Below are 18,022 nucleotides of genomic sequence, written 5' to 3' on the forward strand. Positions count from 1 at the left end.
TGGACCTCTTGGCCTTGGCACATGTGCGCTCAGTCGTGTCTGACTCTTGGTGACCCTCCTCTGTCCATGGAATTTTCCAAGCAAGAATAGTGGAGTGGATTGCCATTTCCTACTTCAGGAGATCTTCTCGACCAAGGGATCGAACCCATCTCCTGAATTACAGGTGGATTCTTTCCCACTGAGCCATCTGGGAAGCCCGTGGACCTCTAAGATCATGTATAATAGAATTGAGGTGAAGGTCAGACTGTTAACTCAAAGTCACATAAAAACAAGCATTATAATGGACTATTTCTTAAAGCCAGTGATCCCTTGGCCAGCTGTGAGAACTGATCCAAAAATTCAAGACCCTTCTTTGGTTCTTATTGAAATCCACAGATTCATTTTTATGTGTGGCTAAGCAAAGAGTTGGACATGACTGAGCGACTGAACTGAACTGAACTGAATGCATTTCTCTCTTTTGCACCCTACCTTCTCATTTCCTCTCTCATAATAAGACTCTCATATCAGAAAATAAGCAAGACATTTACTGTTCTTTAGCTCATGTACCCAAGGCTCTGTTACAGGAATAAATGGTCTATCTTAAATAAAAATTGACCACACTAGAAAAATCAGAATATTTCTCTGGCAGATGCAAAATTATCTTTGGCACATTTTGAATCAGTTTGAATAAATTGGTCTGAGATTCTGTTTTAAAGGGAAGGTAAAGTGGATCGTCTTCTGTTGAAGAGACTCCTTGTGCCTAGGCTACTTCCTCCTTTCCCTTTTTCATCCCAACTAAGGTTAATTTACTACAAACAGAACTTTGCTGTCATGTGCATCACTCAACCAGGGAGAGAGAGAGAAGGAAGCAAACCCAGTTGCTCTGGGTTCCCCCAGCAGTCCGTTCCCCCGCCGCATGTATACAAGCACACATCTCTCCTTCCTCTGCCTTCACCTCTGTCTTGAGGCTTGCCTTTCTTTCCCTTCACTGCCCTGGCTTTGTGTCCCTGGACCGCCTTTTCAAGGCTTCAGGAGCCATTGCTAGTCACCTAGAAGGTCTCTATTGGCGCTTAGTGTATTTAATGGGAAGAAGACTCCAAGAGCTCCTAGTGGCAGTTCTTGTGTGTGTGGAAGTTGGTGAGTGAGGTGTGTAGGGAGAGGGGAGCAGACAAAGAAGGGATATGTTCTGAATATCTCAGTTAGAAATTAATTTTGGATTAATTTTCCCTTAAGAACTTTTATTATAAGCAGCCATTAGATTACAGAGTACTGTTAAGTACTGACGGTACTTTTTTTTTTTCCTATGAGGAAATATGTTCCCAGTACCAGATAACTAACCTGAGTGTGCCTACAGAACTGAATTCATTAGTAAGTTGTAGAAATTGCATGTGCGCATTTACTTTGTAAGTCTTCCACATTGAGACAAAGAGGCACCCAGGAAAGAGCCCTCAGTCCGCTGGAAATCAACCGCACAGTGTACGAGCGGTGAGTTCAGTTTCAGTCAGTGTCTCACTGAGGACTATAGCCCTGGAGACAGCTTTCCAGAAAGCTCTGAGAAATCGCTCAGGGGGAGAGGTCAGTATATCATGCAATTATGACTAAGGAGTATGTGCAAGCCGGCTGACATCTCGGTAGGTTACTGACAGTTTCAAGGAACACACATCTCAGTTAATGACTTTGGTGCTTTTCTAAGTGTGGGAAAATGCAGGACTCCGGGTTCATAAACTTTTTTCCCCTGAAATATAACTGCCTAAGTGCATGTTTGGCCTGTTTTCCTTAAAACACAGAGTGCCTCATTTAGTTCTTTAAGCTGAATTCCTTTCAGGGTATACTGTAGGTCAGTGACTCATTCCTCGTAGGACTGAATGGCGAGCGACATTCCTTGTTTCAACCCCAGATATTTCCTTTGTCATTTTTAAACAATGAACAAACTTTACTGAACAGAACTATTCATGGGCACTTATTCTTGTACAGATATAATCAGCATTTTATAAGTGGCAAAATAATAAAAATTATTTGAAGGTGATACTATTAATTTCATATCAGGATATTCATTCTTAATGGATTTTTTTAAGGATTGAACATGAGCTGTTTGTTGGATTTTTGAAAAATCAAATTCATTGAGGGAATTCCCTGGTGGTCCAGCATTTAGGGCTCCATGGTTTCACTGTTGAGGGCCTGGGTTCAATCTCTGATCTGGGAATTAAGATCCCATAAGCAGTGCAACCAAAAAAAAAAGGAATCATTCATTGAGGCATAATTTGTTTGTAATAAAGTTCACCAAATGTATATAGTCATGAAACCACTGCCTGGAATATTTCACCCCTAGAACTTCCTCATGCCCCTTTGTGGTCAGTCTTTCTTTAGCTTTCGGCAACCACTTTCCACTTTCTGTCTTCATAGCTTTGCCTTTTCCAGAATGTCATGTAATGTATAGTCATAGAGTAGTCTTTTGGGTCTGACTTCTTTGATTTAGCATGATGATTTTGAGATCCACCCATGTTGTGCATCAGTAACGGGTTCCCTTTTTTTTTTTTGCTGCTGCTGTTCTGTCACTAAGTTGTGTCTGACTCTTCCTGACCCCGTGGACTGTAGCACCCCAGGCTTCCCTGAACTTCACTGTCTCCTGGAGCTTTCTCAAACTCATGTCTGTTGAGTCAGTGATGCAATCCAACCTTTTCATCCTCTGTTGCCTCCTTCTCCTCCTGCCCTCAATCTTTCCCAGCATCAGGGTCTTTTCCAGTGAGTCAGCTCTTCGCATCAGGTGACCAAAGTATTAGAGCTTCAGCTTCAGCATCAGTCCTTCCAATGAATATTCAGGGTTGATTTCCTTTAGGATGGACTGGTTTGATCTTGTTGTCCAAGGAACTCTCAAGAGTCCTCTCCAGCACCACAATTCGAAATCATCATTTCTTCGGTATTCAGCCTTCTTTATGGTCCAACTCTCACATCTGTACACGACTGCTAGAAAAACCATAGCTTTGACTAGATGGACCTTTGTTGGCAAAGTGATGTCTCTGCTTTTTAATACACTGTCTAGGTTTGTCATAGCTTTTCTTCCAAGGAGCAAACATCTTTTAATTTCATGGCTGCAGTCACTGTCCGCAGAGATTTTGGAGCCCAAGAAAACGAAGTCTATTACTGTTTCCATTTTTGTCCCCATCTATTTGCCATGAAGTTATAGGACCAGATGCCATGATCTTAGTTTCTTGAACGCTGAGTAGGAGACTATTGTATGGAGATATCACAGTTTGTTTATTCATTCACCAGTTGATGGACTGGGAATTTTTCGCCATTCTAGTGGATGTGTAGTGGTATCTTACTGTTGTTTTTAATTTATAGTTCCTGGATGACTAATAATGATGAGCATCTGTTCATGTGCTTATATTTGCCATTCGTATTTCCTTTGTAGGGAAATTTCTGTTCACATCTTGCCCATTTTAAAAACTGAGTTTTCTAGAGATATAAGAGCTGTGAATGAAGTCCTTTATCAGATACATGTTCTACAAATATCTCTTCCAGTATGTGGCTTGTTTTTTTATTCAGAAAAGTATATTTTGAAGAACATAAGTTTTAAATTTTTATGAAGTTTAAACTTATTCTTTAATCTTTAAAAAGCACACTTTTTGTGTTTTATCTAAGAATTATTGCATAATACAAGCATACAAAAATTTCTTCCTTTTTTCTATATGCTTCATAATTTTAACTCTTACTCTTAGGTCTGTGGTTCATTTTGAATTAATTTTTGTATATGGTGCAAATTAAGGATTGAGTTTCTTTTTTTCCTCTTTTAAATTTCTCTTCTGATTTCTTCTTTTACACTTCTAATTCTTTCAGTGGTTCATCTTATTGGTTTTTTTAAATAACTGTGTTGCTTAATTTCCAGTATATTTGAAAAATTTTTAATATTTTTCTCTTACTGATTTTTAATTTAATTCCATTATGTTGTAATGGAGAACATATATAATATGATTTCAGTGCTTTCATATTTGTTGAGATTTACTTGTGGCCCCAAATATTCTATCAATTCAACCTTAAAAAAAAAAGTTTCTCTTTCATTATATCTTAAGGTGGCACTTTCCAAAATTACTATTTCATGTGTCATTTTTATTTTTGAAAACATAACGAGTTACTGTTGTACTTTATCTAATTGTTAAGAATGATTATAATTTTACTGTGTAAATAAATTTTAGTCTGTAATACTGTGTTGGTATTTGCTGTTTTTGCCTTTCTATAGTCAAAAATTTCTAATCTGTTCTTCCCTTTTAATGGTTCCCATAGGTCTAAGATCTGGCAAACTTGGTGAACAGTGTGAAGCAGTTGTCCGCTTTCCCAGGCTCTTTCAGAAGTATCCATTCCCTATTCTCATCAATTCTGCATTCCTAAAGTTAGCTGATGTTTTCAGAGTTGGGTAAGTCTTTTTAAGCCCTTGGTGTCCTAAAGCACTTTGTTCATATTTCTTTGTTTTATATTGTAGTCTGTATTCTTTTTGCCTTTTCGGACTTCGACGTGATGGTTTTTTGTTTCTGTTTTTTTACCGTTTTAGTGGACGCATGTGGAAATTCACAACAAATTTTGGTGTGAAATTTAATGGCATTTTGAGCCAAAGTAAAGGGTATAAGGCAGAGAGTACTTATTTCTTTGAGGGACAGGATAATTCAAAATTAAAGACAACCTTGATATATAATTGTGTATTTTGGAAATATCTGTGGCTTTGTGTAGTTCATTTTGAGAAGTTTCTGATTTAACAATTTATTTTTATAACATGAGATTACATATTACATGAGATTATGGGCCACTGTGAAGTGCCTGAAACATGTAAGCAGAGCCTGAATATATACCTGTTCTGTCTCTACGCCATTCCCTCTCCCACTTCTTTCCATCATTCTCCATATACTTGTGTGCTTACACACAAACCTAATCAGACTTGCAGAGAAGAAGCTGTAGAATTAGCTTGAAGGAGGAAGACCATCTTCTTGGTTCTAGTAGGATTGAGGACGTTGAGTTTGGCTCCCAGGCTTCTCTCTACGTTACAGCTGTTTGGGTGCTTTCCTGCAGGACTGCAGGCTCTGCTAACTGCTTATGCTTAGTACTCATCTCAGGGTTCTACATCCACGGGTTCTACCAACCACGGGTCAAAAATATTTGGGAAGATAATTCCAGAAAGTTCCAGAAAGCAGAACTTGAACTTGCCACCCACTGGCCACTAGTTACATTGTACTTATACTAGTTTACATAGCATTTACATTGTATTAGGTATTATAAGTAATCTAGAGATGATTTAAACTATGTGAGAGGATGCGCAGGCACTGTGCCATTTTGCAGAAGCGAGTTCAGTCTCCAAGGATTTGGGTTTGGTGCGGGCTAGTCCTGGAATTAGTTCCCCTCCACACTGCGGGTATCGTAGGATGACGGTACAGACTTTTGGCTGTTTCTGTGGTAAAACAGAATGTTAAGATTGAAAAACATTGGCCTGTTGCTAAAATTTATTAGTATCATTTGTGTTGCTTTGATTCCTAATTAAATATTACTTTCCTAAAGTGGTCTAATTCATTTTGTCTGTGGTTCTTCCTAGAAACAATTTCCTGAGGCTGTGTGTTCTTAAAGTTACCCAACAAAGTGAGAAGCATTTGGAGAAGATCCTAAATGTGGATGAGTTTGTAAAGAGAATTTTCTCTGTGATTCATAGTAATGACCCTGTTGCAAGAGCCATCACACTGCGGTATGTTCTGTTACGCCGCTGAGTCACCGCAAGATTGTTTGAGCTGTATTTCTATACTCCCAAAAGGCCGTACATTTACTTCTGTTACTCTGAATATTAGGAATTCATTTTTGTTTTTCCTAGTAAGAATCAATGAGAAAATATGGTAACCATCCCAATCTATAAATGCTTTAGAGCTAACCGTCTGTGATACAGTTTTGGTAACTTATGTTTGAGACACTCGTTTTGTAGGTAGATGTTCTGATCTGTTAACTCAAATGTAAGTATGGTTTGAAAGAAAGAAAGAAAATGAAGTTGCTCAGTCAAGTCCAACTCTTTGTGACCCCGTGAACTGTAGCCTACCAAGCTTCTCCATCCATGAGGATTTCCCAGGCAAGAATACTGCAGTGGGTTGCCATTTCCTTTTCCAGAGGCTCTTCCTGACCCAGGGGTCGAACCTGGGTCTCCTGCATTGCAGGCAGACACTTTAACCTCTGAGCCACCAGGGAAGCCTCATGCTTATTTTGAACTTTGACCTTTCTGACCTTGTTCTTCCTGTTTCGTGTCCGTTTTCTATATTCATCCTTGATTATGTGCTCATTTTTATATATGATAATTTATATCTTGACTCCTTAGAGAATGCCAGGTACAACCACCTTAGTTTCTTCAACATTTCCTTTTCTTTCTTGGCATTAAAAAATTTTTGGTAGAATTTCATTTTGTAAGCCTTAAAACCAGCTTGAACCATATCCTCTTTTTAGGTCTGTCATCTATGAAATTAGTATGTGTAAACTTTGGATTTTTGATCACTTTCCTAAGCTATACCTGCCTCTATTCTGATATGAGCTCCAGGGGACATCCTCTACTTCTCTTGATGTTGAGAGATTTGAAAATCATGATACAAGTAATTACTGATGTGGAAAAAAGACTGGGAAGTCTTACATTTTTACTTTGTGGGTCTGCTTAATAGCAAAAATATTTGACTCTTAATGCTTTGCTAAAATGGACTTCTTTATATAACATTGGAAAATTGGCATTTTGATGCTTTAGTAATTCAAAAGTTTGTTTTCCTGGGCTCTCTTTGGTACTTGGCATGTACTTCAAGGTGATTTTTTAAAAAAATTTTTGCTGTGTTAAATTAACCATGTTAATTTTTCTTACATGTTGAAGTATGGAAAAATGTTTACAGAACTTGAGTCGCTGATTTTTAAAATTGATATGTCATTAACCTGAGATTTATAGAGTGACCTACAAACTTTATTTTTGGTAAGCTTTGCCTGTTTCTCCCTTTTCTGACCTTGAACTTACTGTATTTCCATTCTTTTTGGGTTTCTCTGTTTGTGTAGGATGTTGGGAAGTCTGGCATCAATAATTCCCGAGAGGAAGAATGCTCATCATAGTATTCGTCAGAGTCTGGATTCACATGATAATGTAGAAGTTGAAGCTGCTGTTTTTGCTGCTGCTAACTTCTCTGCACAGTCAAAGTAAGCCTAGGCCTTTTATAGTTTGGCTTCCTAAGAAGAGGTTTTGAAAGAATAGCTCATTTATATATGTAAACACTAAGGGATATAGAAAAATGTAAACTGCAAGATGTATTTTCCAAGGGTGTTTCTATCATGTTGGGAAAACAGGACTTAAATCCATAAAGCAGAAGAGTTAAGTACAGATGTTGGCATTAACTGTAAATGAAATTAAAGCTCCCAGAAGGACAGGATCAGCCTGGGATTAGAATAGTTGGGGAAGGCTTCACTGGGAAGCAGAAGCTTTGTCCACTGAGGTGTCTTCCCCAAACCTATACTGTCCTAATACTAAATTATTCTTTTCTTACTATCGTCTCAAGTCTGGACAATTTGACAGAGATAATAACTGGAATTGAAACCAATTTTAACTTCTTTGGGGTATCATACTCTATTATCTTATAAAATAGTATTTTTCTCTACATATATTTATTATTTTTGATGAAATATTGGCCATAGTTTTATTAATGTGTTTGACTTACTGATTATTTCTTTTACTGACTGATGATGTGAAAGTAACGCTGCTTTTTGGAGGGCATTTTGGTAATATGTATTTTGTACATCCCTTGGACCTAGAAAATCCACTTATAAGAATTTATCCTAAGGAATCAGCAGTGTGTACTGATACTTACTTGCAAGGATGCTAGTTATAAGATTGTAATAACAAAAAATATTAGTAACCAATTCCAACCAGTGTGCCAATAAGATAAATAGGATCATACATTGAAATACTATATCAGCTTTTATAACTAATGTATTTTAGAAATATATTTGAAAACAAGTTACATAATAGGTTATGTGATATTACGGTTTATTTGAAAAGCAAGTATTTATGGAATAGAAAAGAGACTAGGATATGTATTGAAATATTGTCTCTGAGTGAAGATATTATCTTATTTTTATTTTATTTTTCACAAATTTCTGTATATCCTGCTAGGAGCAAGTTTTGATTTATAATCAGGTGACTAATGAATTTTTTAATGTAAAAATAGCATTTAAGAGCCTCTGCTAAATTTGGATAAGACTTGAAATAGTTAATCACCAGTGATCTTTCTTTATAGTTTAATTATATGCTTATTCATCTCTTCAGCTGCTCCTATCAAACCTTCAGAAGTCCAGGATTATTCATTGGAAAAGGAGATTAGAGAACATAAACTGTGTATTATTTTATTTACTGATTGAAAGTAGTAGGTGTGACAGTAAATGAGGAAGAGAAATATCTAAGTAAAGACGATCCCAATTTGTGCTTTTGAAAATCGGCATTTTTTTCTTATTGAGAGTCATGGGTATTGCAAGAACTTTTTAAAAATTAATTTTATTGGTTAAGAGTTATAGCTGGTGAATATTTATCATCTGATCACCACTGTCAAGGTGTGAGTACTTTAAATCTGTCCAATTAAGTGTGTACTTGGAGTAGCTCTAAAAATAGTTTTCTAAATGTAGATGATAAATTTGTGATTCAGTATTAGAATTTGCTTATGAAAATCATTTTTGGCTCAGTTTTTCTCATGTGTTATTATCAGAAGCTAATTTTATCAGCTGTGGAATTTCTGATCTATCTTGGAAAAGATTAAGTAACATAGGAACAACATGATTTTTCATTTATAGAATTGATGACCAGTAAACATTTAACAGTTTAAACATAGAAGCGGTTTTTAACATACCAGGCTTCAATATGGTATACTTGTGATTTGTGATGTTTAAACATACCAAATTAGTGCAATAGTTAAGTCTGAAGTACTTAGCGGAATGTCTTAGAGTGTGAAAATCAAGAAAATACATCTTTTCCAGATTAGCATTTACCATGGGAAGTTCCATGGACAGAGGAGTCTGGTGGGCTGCAATCCATGGGGTCACAAAGAGTCAGACACAACTGAACAGTGCGTGCACTTCCCTCAGAAATGATGACCTGGTTTGAGATCAGATATCACAACCAGTACAGATGGATTTTTATCTTAGTATCTTTATTAGTTTTGGATCTTAGAGTAGTTGACCAAACAAAGGCTTTTAAAATTGATTTAATCCTGTTTCTACCTGTCTGCTACCATAACCACAGGTAACTTGTTCTGAGGGTGTGCGTGCTCAGTTGTGGCCAGCTCTTTGTGACCCCATGGACTACAGCCTGCCAGGCTCCTATGTCCATGAAATTTTGCAGGCAAGAATACTGGAGCAGGTTGCCAATTCCTTCTCCAGGGGGTTTTCCTGACCCAGGAATTGAACCTGTTTCTTTTGAATCTCCTGTATTGGCAGGCAGATTCTTGACCGCTGTGCCCCCAAAAAGGTTTTAATTGTTAAGAGCTAGTCCCAGAGGAGGAATTGCAAACCCAAATGACTTCAGGAACCTGGGAGGCATTGTCAAGCAGAGTGGTGACCTCTAGTGGTCACTGGTGGACTGGAATGTGCACACCATCTGAAAGGGTAACTGTTCCTGGGTACCAGCTGACAGTGATGGTGCAGGAAATATGACCAGTGTTGTCAGATCTGAATTTGGGATGGGAAGAAGCTGGAGAATCAGATTATTCTGTAGTCTCAGCGAATGAGACTATGTATTCTTAACGTATTTTTAATGCTGCCATTAAGAGTTTTTAGAAATATTATTAGACCAAAAAAAAGAGAAAACTCCAGGCTTCAAACTTGCAGTTTATTGACCCTAGAGGCCTGTAACAGATTTTTAAATTTTGCATTTGTTAAAAAAGTTATTTAGTTAGTTAAGAAATACTTAGTGAATATCCATCATGTCCAGACTCTATTCCAATCAGCAGGAATACAGGAGTGGAAAAGATGAATGCTCTGTTGCTATGTAAACCCACAGTAGTTTCAGCTGCTCACTAATGTTACAGAAAAATAAAGTAGTTTTATCATTATGGTGATGACCTAAGCAAGCTCCTTAGGTAGAGTGATCGGGGATAGCCTCCCCGAAGAGGTGGCATTTGAGCTGAAACGGTCCTGAAGAAGACGCAGCCATCTGGAGGAAGGATATTCCAAGCAGAAGGAATAACAAATATAAGAGCGCTCTGAAAGGTGAACAGGTCATCTGTAGATACCTAATACACCTCTTGCCTTGTACCCAAAAGACATTTACAGCTTACTTTTTCTTATTGAATATAAGGCTGATATCAGAGCAGTAATTTTCAAACTATTTGGTATCAGAATCTCTTTACACTCTTCAGCATTATTAACGTCCTCAAAGTGCTTTTTATGTTTATATAGATTACATTGATTGGTATTTACTGTATTAGAGATGAAAATGCCTAAACTTAAAATACATTATTAATTCATTTAAAGAATAACAAATTCCTAATGTATTGACACAAAAATATCTTTATGAAAATATTTTTCCAAAACAAAAATCAATTTTGTGGGAAGAGGGACGTTGTTTTTTACATTTTGACAAATCTCTTTAATGTCAGGCTGGATTGTCACATCTGGTTCTGCATTCACCATTTCTTTTACAATGTGATGTTTTGGTTAAAGTATATGAAAAAATGCCAGCCTCACACAGATACGTAGTTGAAAAAGAGAGGAGTATTTTTAAAGGTTTTGTAGATAATTATGCTTATTTTTCCTTGATCTCTTAACGGAACTAGAAAATTGTTGGTTCATAAAAGTTAGTTGCAATGTGAACTGTAAAACCGTGTCAGTGAACATGTACTATTACATTGAAATCCGTTGGCATCCCTTACCTATGTATGGTTTTATAACTTAGACATTGGTCTTTTGGGAAATATTGGTTGACTCTGTTAATGCAGGTCTACCAAATGTTGGCCCTTTCCTTTGTAAAATATCAAATTTGTTGTTAAATATCAAAGGATCATATTTGTTGTTATCACCACTGATCTCATCAGGAAAGGCTTTAAGTATTACGCTGTCAAGCTCCTGGTGACAGAAGTTTTCTGAAGTGCTAGTTTTTGTTTAGAAGCTAGGATTGGCAAAAAGTTTACCCAGTTATTTTTCTTAAAGTTACATGCTTACTTTATTTATCTCTTTAGAAGATACCTGCAAATAGCCATTTCTGAATAGTTATGGAGTTTCATGAAAAAATGGCTAGTTCATCTCATAACTCTAAGGATTGCATGGTGCTTACCCTGCAGACAGCCGCTGTGTAATTTACGTGTACTTTTCATTTTGTCAGAGAATGTTAAAATAATATCTTAATGGCAGAAAATATTTTATACAGACATCCATTGAACTGCAGAGCGAAAGTATTTCATGCCTTATGTGTCATGAATCGTGACTGAAAGAACCAAGTTTGATCATGTTACTTGTATCATCTTTCCTTATATATTATATAGTTTTATCCCAAACATTCATGTTACTGATAACTTTTGCAACATTCAGTGTTATTTCAGTTGCAACAGACTCAAAAGCGACGCCTTAGAAAATACTTTTCAGATATACAATATTTTGAAAATGGCTACTTTAAAATTTTATTTATTTATTTGTTTAATTGAAGTATACTTAACAATGTTATTTTTAGGTATACAGCAGAGTATTCAATTATACATATATATATATCTTTTTTATATTCTTTTCTCATATAGGTTATTATAAAATATTGAATATAGTTCCCTGTGCTATATAGTAGGTCCTATTGGTTGTCTAGTTTGTATTTATTTAGTGGTGTACGTGTGTTAATCCCTAACTTCTAATTTATCCCTCCTCCCCCCTTCCCCTTGGTGACTACACATCTGTTTTCTATATCTGTGGGTTTATCTCTGTTTTGTAAGTAAGTTCATTTCTATCATTTTTTTTTTATTCCATGTATTAGTGATATCTTAAGATATTTGTGTTTCTTAATCTGGCTTATTTCATTGGGTATGATAATCTCTGGATTCATCCATGTTGCTGCAAATGCGTTATTTCTTCTTTTTGTGGCTGAGTTATGTTCCATTGTGATATATACCACGTCTTCTTCATCCGTTCATCTGTTGATGGACATTTAGTTTACTTCCATGTAAATAGTGCTGCAGTCAGCATTGAGGTGCATGTGTCTATTCGAGTTATGTTTTTCTCCAAGTGTATGCCCAGTGGTGCGATTGCAGGATCTTAGAAAAGGCAGAGGAACCAGAGGTCAAATTGCCAACATCCGCTGGATCATGGAAAAAGCAAGTGAGTTCCAGAAAAACATCTCTTTCTGCTTTCTTGACTATGCCAAAGCCTTTGACTGTGTGGATCACAATAAACTGTGGAAAATTCTGAAAGAGATGGGAATACCAGACCACCTGACCTGCCTCTTGAGAAACCTATATGCAGGTCAGGAAGCAACAGTTAGAACTGGACATGGAACAACAGACTGGTTCCAAATAGGAAAAGGAGTACATCAAGGCAGTATATTGTCACCCTGCTTATTTAACTTATATGCAGAGTCACTTCACTTCAGTTGTGTCCGACTCTGCGACACCACATCATGAGAAACGCTGGGCTGGAAGAAGAGCAAGCTGGAATCAAGATTGCCGGGAGAAATATCAATAACCTCAGATATGCAAATGACACCACCGTTATGGCAGAAAGTGAAGAGGAACTAAAAAGCCATTTGATGAAAGTGCAAGAAGAGAGTGAAAAAGTTGGCTTAAAGCTCAACATTCAGAAAACAAAGATCATGGCATCTGGTCCCATCACTTCATGGGAAATAGATGGGGAAACAGTGGAAACAGTGTCAGACTTTATTTTGGGGGGCTCCAAAATCACTGCAGATGGTGATTGAAGCCATGACACTAAAAGATGCTTACTCCTTGGAAGAAAAGTTATGGCCAACCTAGATAGCATATTGAAAAGCAGAGACATTACTTGGCCAACGAAGGTCCGTCTAGTCGGGGCTATGGTTTTTCCAGTGGTCATGTATGGATGTGAGCGTTGGACTGTGAAGAAAGCTGAGCCCTGAAGAATTGGTGCTTTTGAACTGTGGTGTTGGAAAAGACTCTTGAGAGTCCCTTGGATGGCAAGGAGATCCAACCAGTCCATTCTGAAGGAGATCAGCCCTGGGATTTCTTTGGAGGGAATGTTGCTGAAGCTGAAACTCCAGTACTTTGGCCACCTTATGCAAAGAGTTGATTCATTGGAAAAGACTCTGATACTGGGAGGGATTGGAGGCAGGAGGAGAAGGGGACGACAGAGGATGAGATTGCTGGATGGCATCACTGACTCAATGGACGTCAGTCTGAGTGAACTCCGGGAGTTGGTAATGGACAGGGAGGCCTGATGTGCTCAACTCATGGGGTCGCAAAGAGTTGGACACGACTGAGCGACTGAACTGAACTGAGTGATGGTAACTCTGGTTTTAGTTTTTTAGGGAACCTCCATACTGGTTTCCAGAGTAGCTGCACCAATTTACCTTCCCACTAACCTCCTCCACACCCTCTCCAGCATTTATTATTTGTAGAATTTTTTGATAAATGGCCGTTATGACTGGTGTGGGGTGATACCTCATTGTATTATAGTTTTGCTTTGCACTTCTAATAATTAGTGATGAGGGGCATCTTTTCATGTGCCTTTTGGCCATCTTTATGTCTTCTTTCTTCTTTGGAGAAATGTCTATTTAGATGTTCTGCCCATTTTTTTTGATTGAGTTTTTTGTTTTTCGATATTGATCTGTATGAGCTGCTTGTATATTTTGAAGGTTTATCTGTTGTCAATTGCATTGTGTATATTTTCTCCCGTTCTGTAGGTTGTTTTTGTTTTTGTTTCTTATGGTCTCCTCTGCTGTGTAAAAGCTTTTATGTTTAATTAGGTCTTATTGTTTATTTTTGTTTTTACTTCCATCTTACTGGCAGATAGCTCCAAAAAGATATTACTGCAATATATGTCAAAGAGCATTCTGCCTGTTTTCCTCTAGGAGTTTTATGGTATCTGGTCTTACATTTAGGTCTTTAATCTAAAAATGGCCACTTTTAAATAATTTGGCTCTACCCATATTTCCCACTGCATTTCTACTGCTTCATACTTACTCTGTTTTTCTAAAATTCAGACTATTTGATGTATATTTTATTGTTTATATAAATGATTAGCTTGTGTGTCAAAAGCTTTTCTTAACTAAACGTGTGTCCTAAAACACTGTAGACTGAGATAGTGACCTTGAGTATTTCAGACAGTGTCGTTCAGTAATGAAATGGCAACAGTGCTCATAAATCAGAGCATCTTTCCTTGAAGATCATGTGAGAACAGTGTTGACAGAAGCCCACTTGCTTTGTGGAGTTTTGGTTTTGGTTGCATTTCTTTCCCCATCCCCAGCACCTGACCTTAGGAATATTAGTTATGATTTGGAATATTGCCTTTCTCCTGTGCTTTCTGTGTTCTATATAAGTCCTTAGAAAACTGAAGCAAATTTAATTTTTTTTTGGTTTTAAAGATTATACTGTTTTCTCTTTCCCAAGGGATTTTGCTGTAGGAATCTGTAACAAAATCAGTGAAATGATTCAAGGTATGTATTCTTCATTTGGTGTTATGAAGTGACTTAATGGTACTCATACTAATAATAGCTGCTAACATTCATTAAACACTTACTATTTGCTAGTCACTATTCATTCCTTTATTCCTCCAAATAATGCTTATTAAGTGTCTTCTAAATGCCAGAACTATTCTGGGAGCTTAGGATGCAATACTGCACAAGGCAGAGTCCTTGCTCCCGTGTAACCTGCATTCTAGTGGTGGAAGGAGTGCCAGCAACAGGTGAGTCAATTTATGGCACAGCAGGCGCTGTGGAAGAAAGGCGAGGTAAGAAGGACAGTCTAGAGTCCATGGCAGGATGGCAGGGGTGAGATTTCTGTCGTATATCTCTTGATCAAGGAAGACTTCTGATCAGGTGATACTTGAGTAAGAAATGCATATTTTTAGGGGGAAAATATTCTGACCGGGGGGAAAACTCAGAGACTCTCTTCACTCTGCTAATATGCCTCCAGTATCTTCCAATTTCTACTAACCCAAATCCAAGTTGCCTACTGTAGCCTGCAAAGCCGTGTTCTAGTCTCATCTTCCGTACCGTGCTTCCCGTGTATCACCCCATTTCCTCTCATAATAGTCACAAAAGCAAGCTCTGGGGTTACAGCATCGCACAGCTCCGGAGAACACGACTTCCTTTGTATTTTTCTCTATGGTGTGTCTTTGTATTGTGTAATTTGGCAGACTTGAATAGGTAGTACTCTTCTTTTATGGAAAAGGAAATGGAGTCATAGTAAGATCACTTAGTTGAAGACCAAGATACAGTGATTGAGCTTTCTGCGGTTTCCCTTTATTCCTTTGTCTTTCCCCACTACCTCCAGAAAAAGGCTGCCTTGCAGAAAGCTTTCATTAGAAGCAGCATCACTCATTTATTGAGCAGGTTTTTGCTGAACACCTGCTGTATCAGACAGCATCTCAGCAGGAAACATGTCACACTTGAACTGCAGTAATTCAAGTAGGGTTTAATGAAGGAGCCATTTACAAAGATGTGGGCAGAATAAACTAGAGGGAATGACGTTGTCCTGCACTGTCTGAGCTGCAGGGGAGGAAGTGCTTATCGGAACCTGGAGTCACATCCAGAAGGCCACTTTGGAATACTGACCTTCAGGGTGATGCGACTTGATGTGACCCTGTAGAGGAGCCAAGGAATAAATACACTGACCTGACCTGGACTTCCCATCTGCTGGGGCTCTCCACACAGACAGGGTAGATAGCAAGGGAGTTGATGAAAGCTATATAGGTAAGCCTCCTAGGATGCTGAAGGATTCTGTATAACTTGAGTGGTGTGTATATATGAATATAGATACAGGCATATGTAGAATCCATTAATGTACATATTTAAGATTCATTTTTGTTCCTTTAGTTTTTATCTATACAAAATTAAAGTAAAGGGACTTAACCTGATGGTCCAGTGGCTAAGACTCTATGCTCCCCGTGCAGGGGCCTGGGTTCGATCCCTGGTCAGGGAAAATAGATCCCACATGCTGCAACTAAAGAGCCTGCACTGCCAAATGAATAAAAATAGGTTGATTCATTAAAAAAATATTAAACAGGAATTAGGAAGTACAGAGAGAAAAGGAAAAAAGCAATGGGGTAGAAATGGGGTTGGGCTTCCCTGGTGGTTCAGATCGTAGAAAATCCACCTGCAGTATGGGAGACCTGGGTTCAGTCCCTAGGTTGGGAAGATCCCTTGGCGGAGGGCATGGCAATGGTGGAGGGCCCATTCCAGTATTCTTGCCTGGAGAATCTCCTTGGACAGAGGAGCCTAGCGGGCTAAATTCTATGGAGTCGCAAAGAGTTAGACATAACTGAGCAACTAAGCACAGCACAGAAGTGGGGGCAAGGTAGAGGAAGATTGAAGCCCAACATACAGAAGTGGCAGGTGAGTTTGAGGAATAAATATCCTTAAATTTTCAGCTGCTTGTGTTTCTATGAAGTAGAATTTTGAGTCTCCCTAAACATGACTTAGCAGCTAAACAACAACAAAACCTTCAGTGAAGGTGTCTGCAAACACAAAGAATCCTCTGACTGCTGGCCTGAGAATAGGCTTGCAGAGGAGAAGGGAGGGATATGAGATGGAAGTCTGCCGTGGGGAAGCTCTTAAGTAGGGACAATACTTAGGAAACTTTGTAATGATCCAGTCAGGAGGTAGTGGTAGAAATGAACCGGTGTGACAGCAGTGAAGGTGGAAAGACTGTCAGACTTGGTTTATGTTTTGAAGCTAGAAACCAACAAGATTTGTTAATAAATTTGGATGTGAATGTGAGAGAAAGAAGAGAATCAGGAAAGACTCCAGGGTCTGAGGAGCTGTCATATTTTGAAATGGGGAAAGTTTTGCACGGGCAGTTTCATAGTAAAGATCAGAAGTTCTCTTTGTCCCTGTTAAGCATAAGGTACTTCTGAGATAGCCCATTGGTGATGACCAGAAGGTAATGGGACAGAAGGTAATAACCAGAAGGTAATGGGACAGAAGGTAACGGGAAGGTAATAACCAGAAGGTGATGGGACATATGCATCTGAAATTCAGGGGGTCGGAGTGAGAGGGGAGGCAGTCTTTAAAAGCAAATAGCTGATTGCAGAACCCATGGGATTATATCAGCTCACTCAGGGAAAGTACATAGGAGAAGAAGATAATTTATTAGCAACCCCAAGGAATATCAGAAATTAAAGTGTGGATAGAAGAATACAAAGAGATTGAGAAAGAACAGCCAGAGGAAGGACAAAAACCAGGAAGAGTGAAAAAGCAAAAGCCACTGAGAAAGAGTTCAAAGATAGAATGGTCTTGCAAATGCATTCAGTAACTTAAGGATCAAAGCAGCCATAACACAGGCCTGATCTGACCCTGCACAGAGAAAACCAGGGAGTAAATACTCTGGCATTCTTCTCTCTCCTATCTCTTGGGGGTGCTCTGCTTTGGCTAAATTTGAAGAGTGGCCAAACAGTAAGGGAGTCAGTTGATGTAAGCTACTGTTGGATGTTGAAATGTCATGTATTCATACTAAGAGTTATTCACTGTGGCAAAAAGCACTCATCAGCAGAGATAAATTAGCTTTTGGCATATAAGTAGGACAGTATGATTGACAGTTTTTTGTTTACTATCACCATTAAGCCATGATGTAGAAGCAAAGACTTTCTGTTTATTTAGCTCCAGTGTTGACAAGATGCTTTGGAATCAGTTCTCAATGAAATTCCACCTGTGGATGCTGTAAAGAAAGGCAGTGCTGCACAAAGTTCAGAGAACTTTGCAGCTGCTCCGTATATAGTCTGTTCACATTCTGATCTTGACTTGGTGTTGAAGGAAATAATTAAAATTGTAATTATAACAGGTTATCGCCATTGAGTTTGTGTATATGCATGTATATATATGTTCATGAATATGTATATGTTTTGG

At 38.1% G+C, this 18,022-nt stretch overlaps 1 protein-coding gene across 1 annotated transcript in view; it reads left to right on the forward strand.

Moving 5' to 3' along the window:
- The window catches only part of INTS7 (integrator complex subunit 7), a 79,710-nt gene that overhangs the window by 4,812 nt on the left and 56,876 nt on the right, over positions 1-18,022 (forward strand). The window contains exons 2-5 of the mRNA XM_005691017.3: positions 4,261-4,390; positions 5,555-5,701; positions 7,027-7,164; positions 14,568-14,614. Of these exons, the coding sequence (XP_005691074.2) occupies positions 4,261-4,390; positions 5,555-5,701; positions 7,027-7,164; positions 14,568-14,614 (462 nt within the window). The remainder of the gene's footprint in view (positions 1-4,260; positions 4,391-5,554; positions 5,702-7,026; positions 7,165-14,567; positions 14,615-18,022) is intronic.

The sequence above is a fragment of the Capra hircus genome, chromosome 16 (genome assembly GCF_001704415.2).
Source record: "Capra hircus breed San Clemente chromosome 16, ASM170441v1, whole genome shotgun sequence".
NCBI lineage: Eukaryota > Metazoa > Chordata > Mammalia > Artiodactyla > Bovidae > Capra > Capra hircus.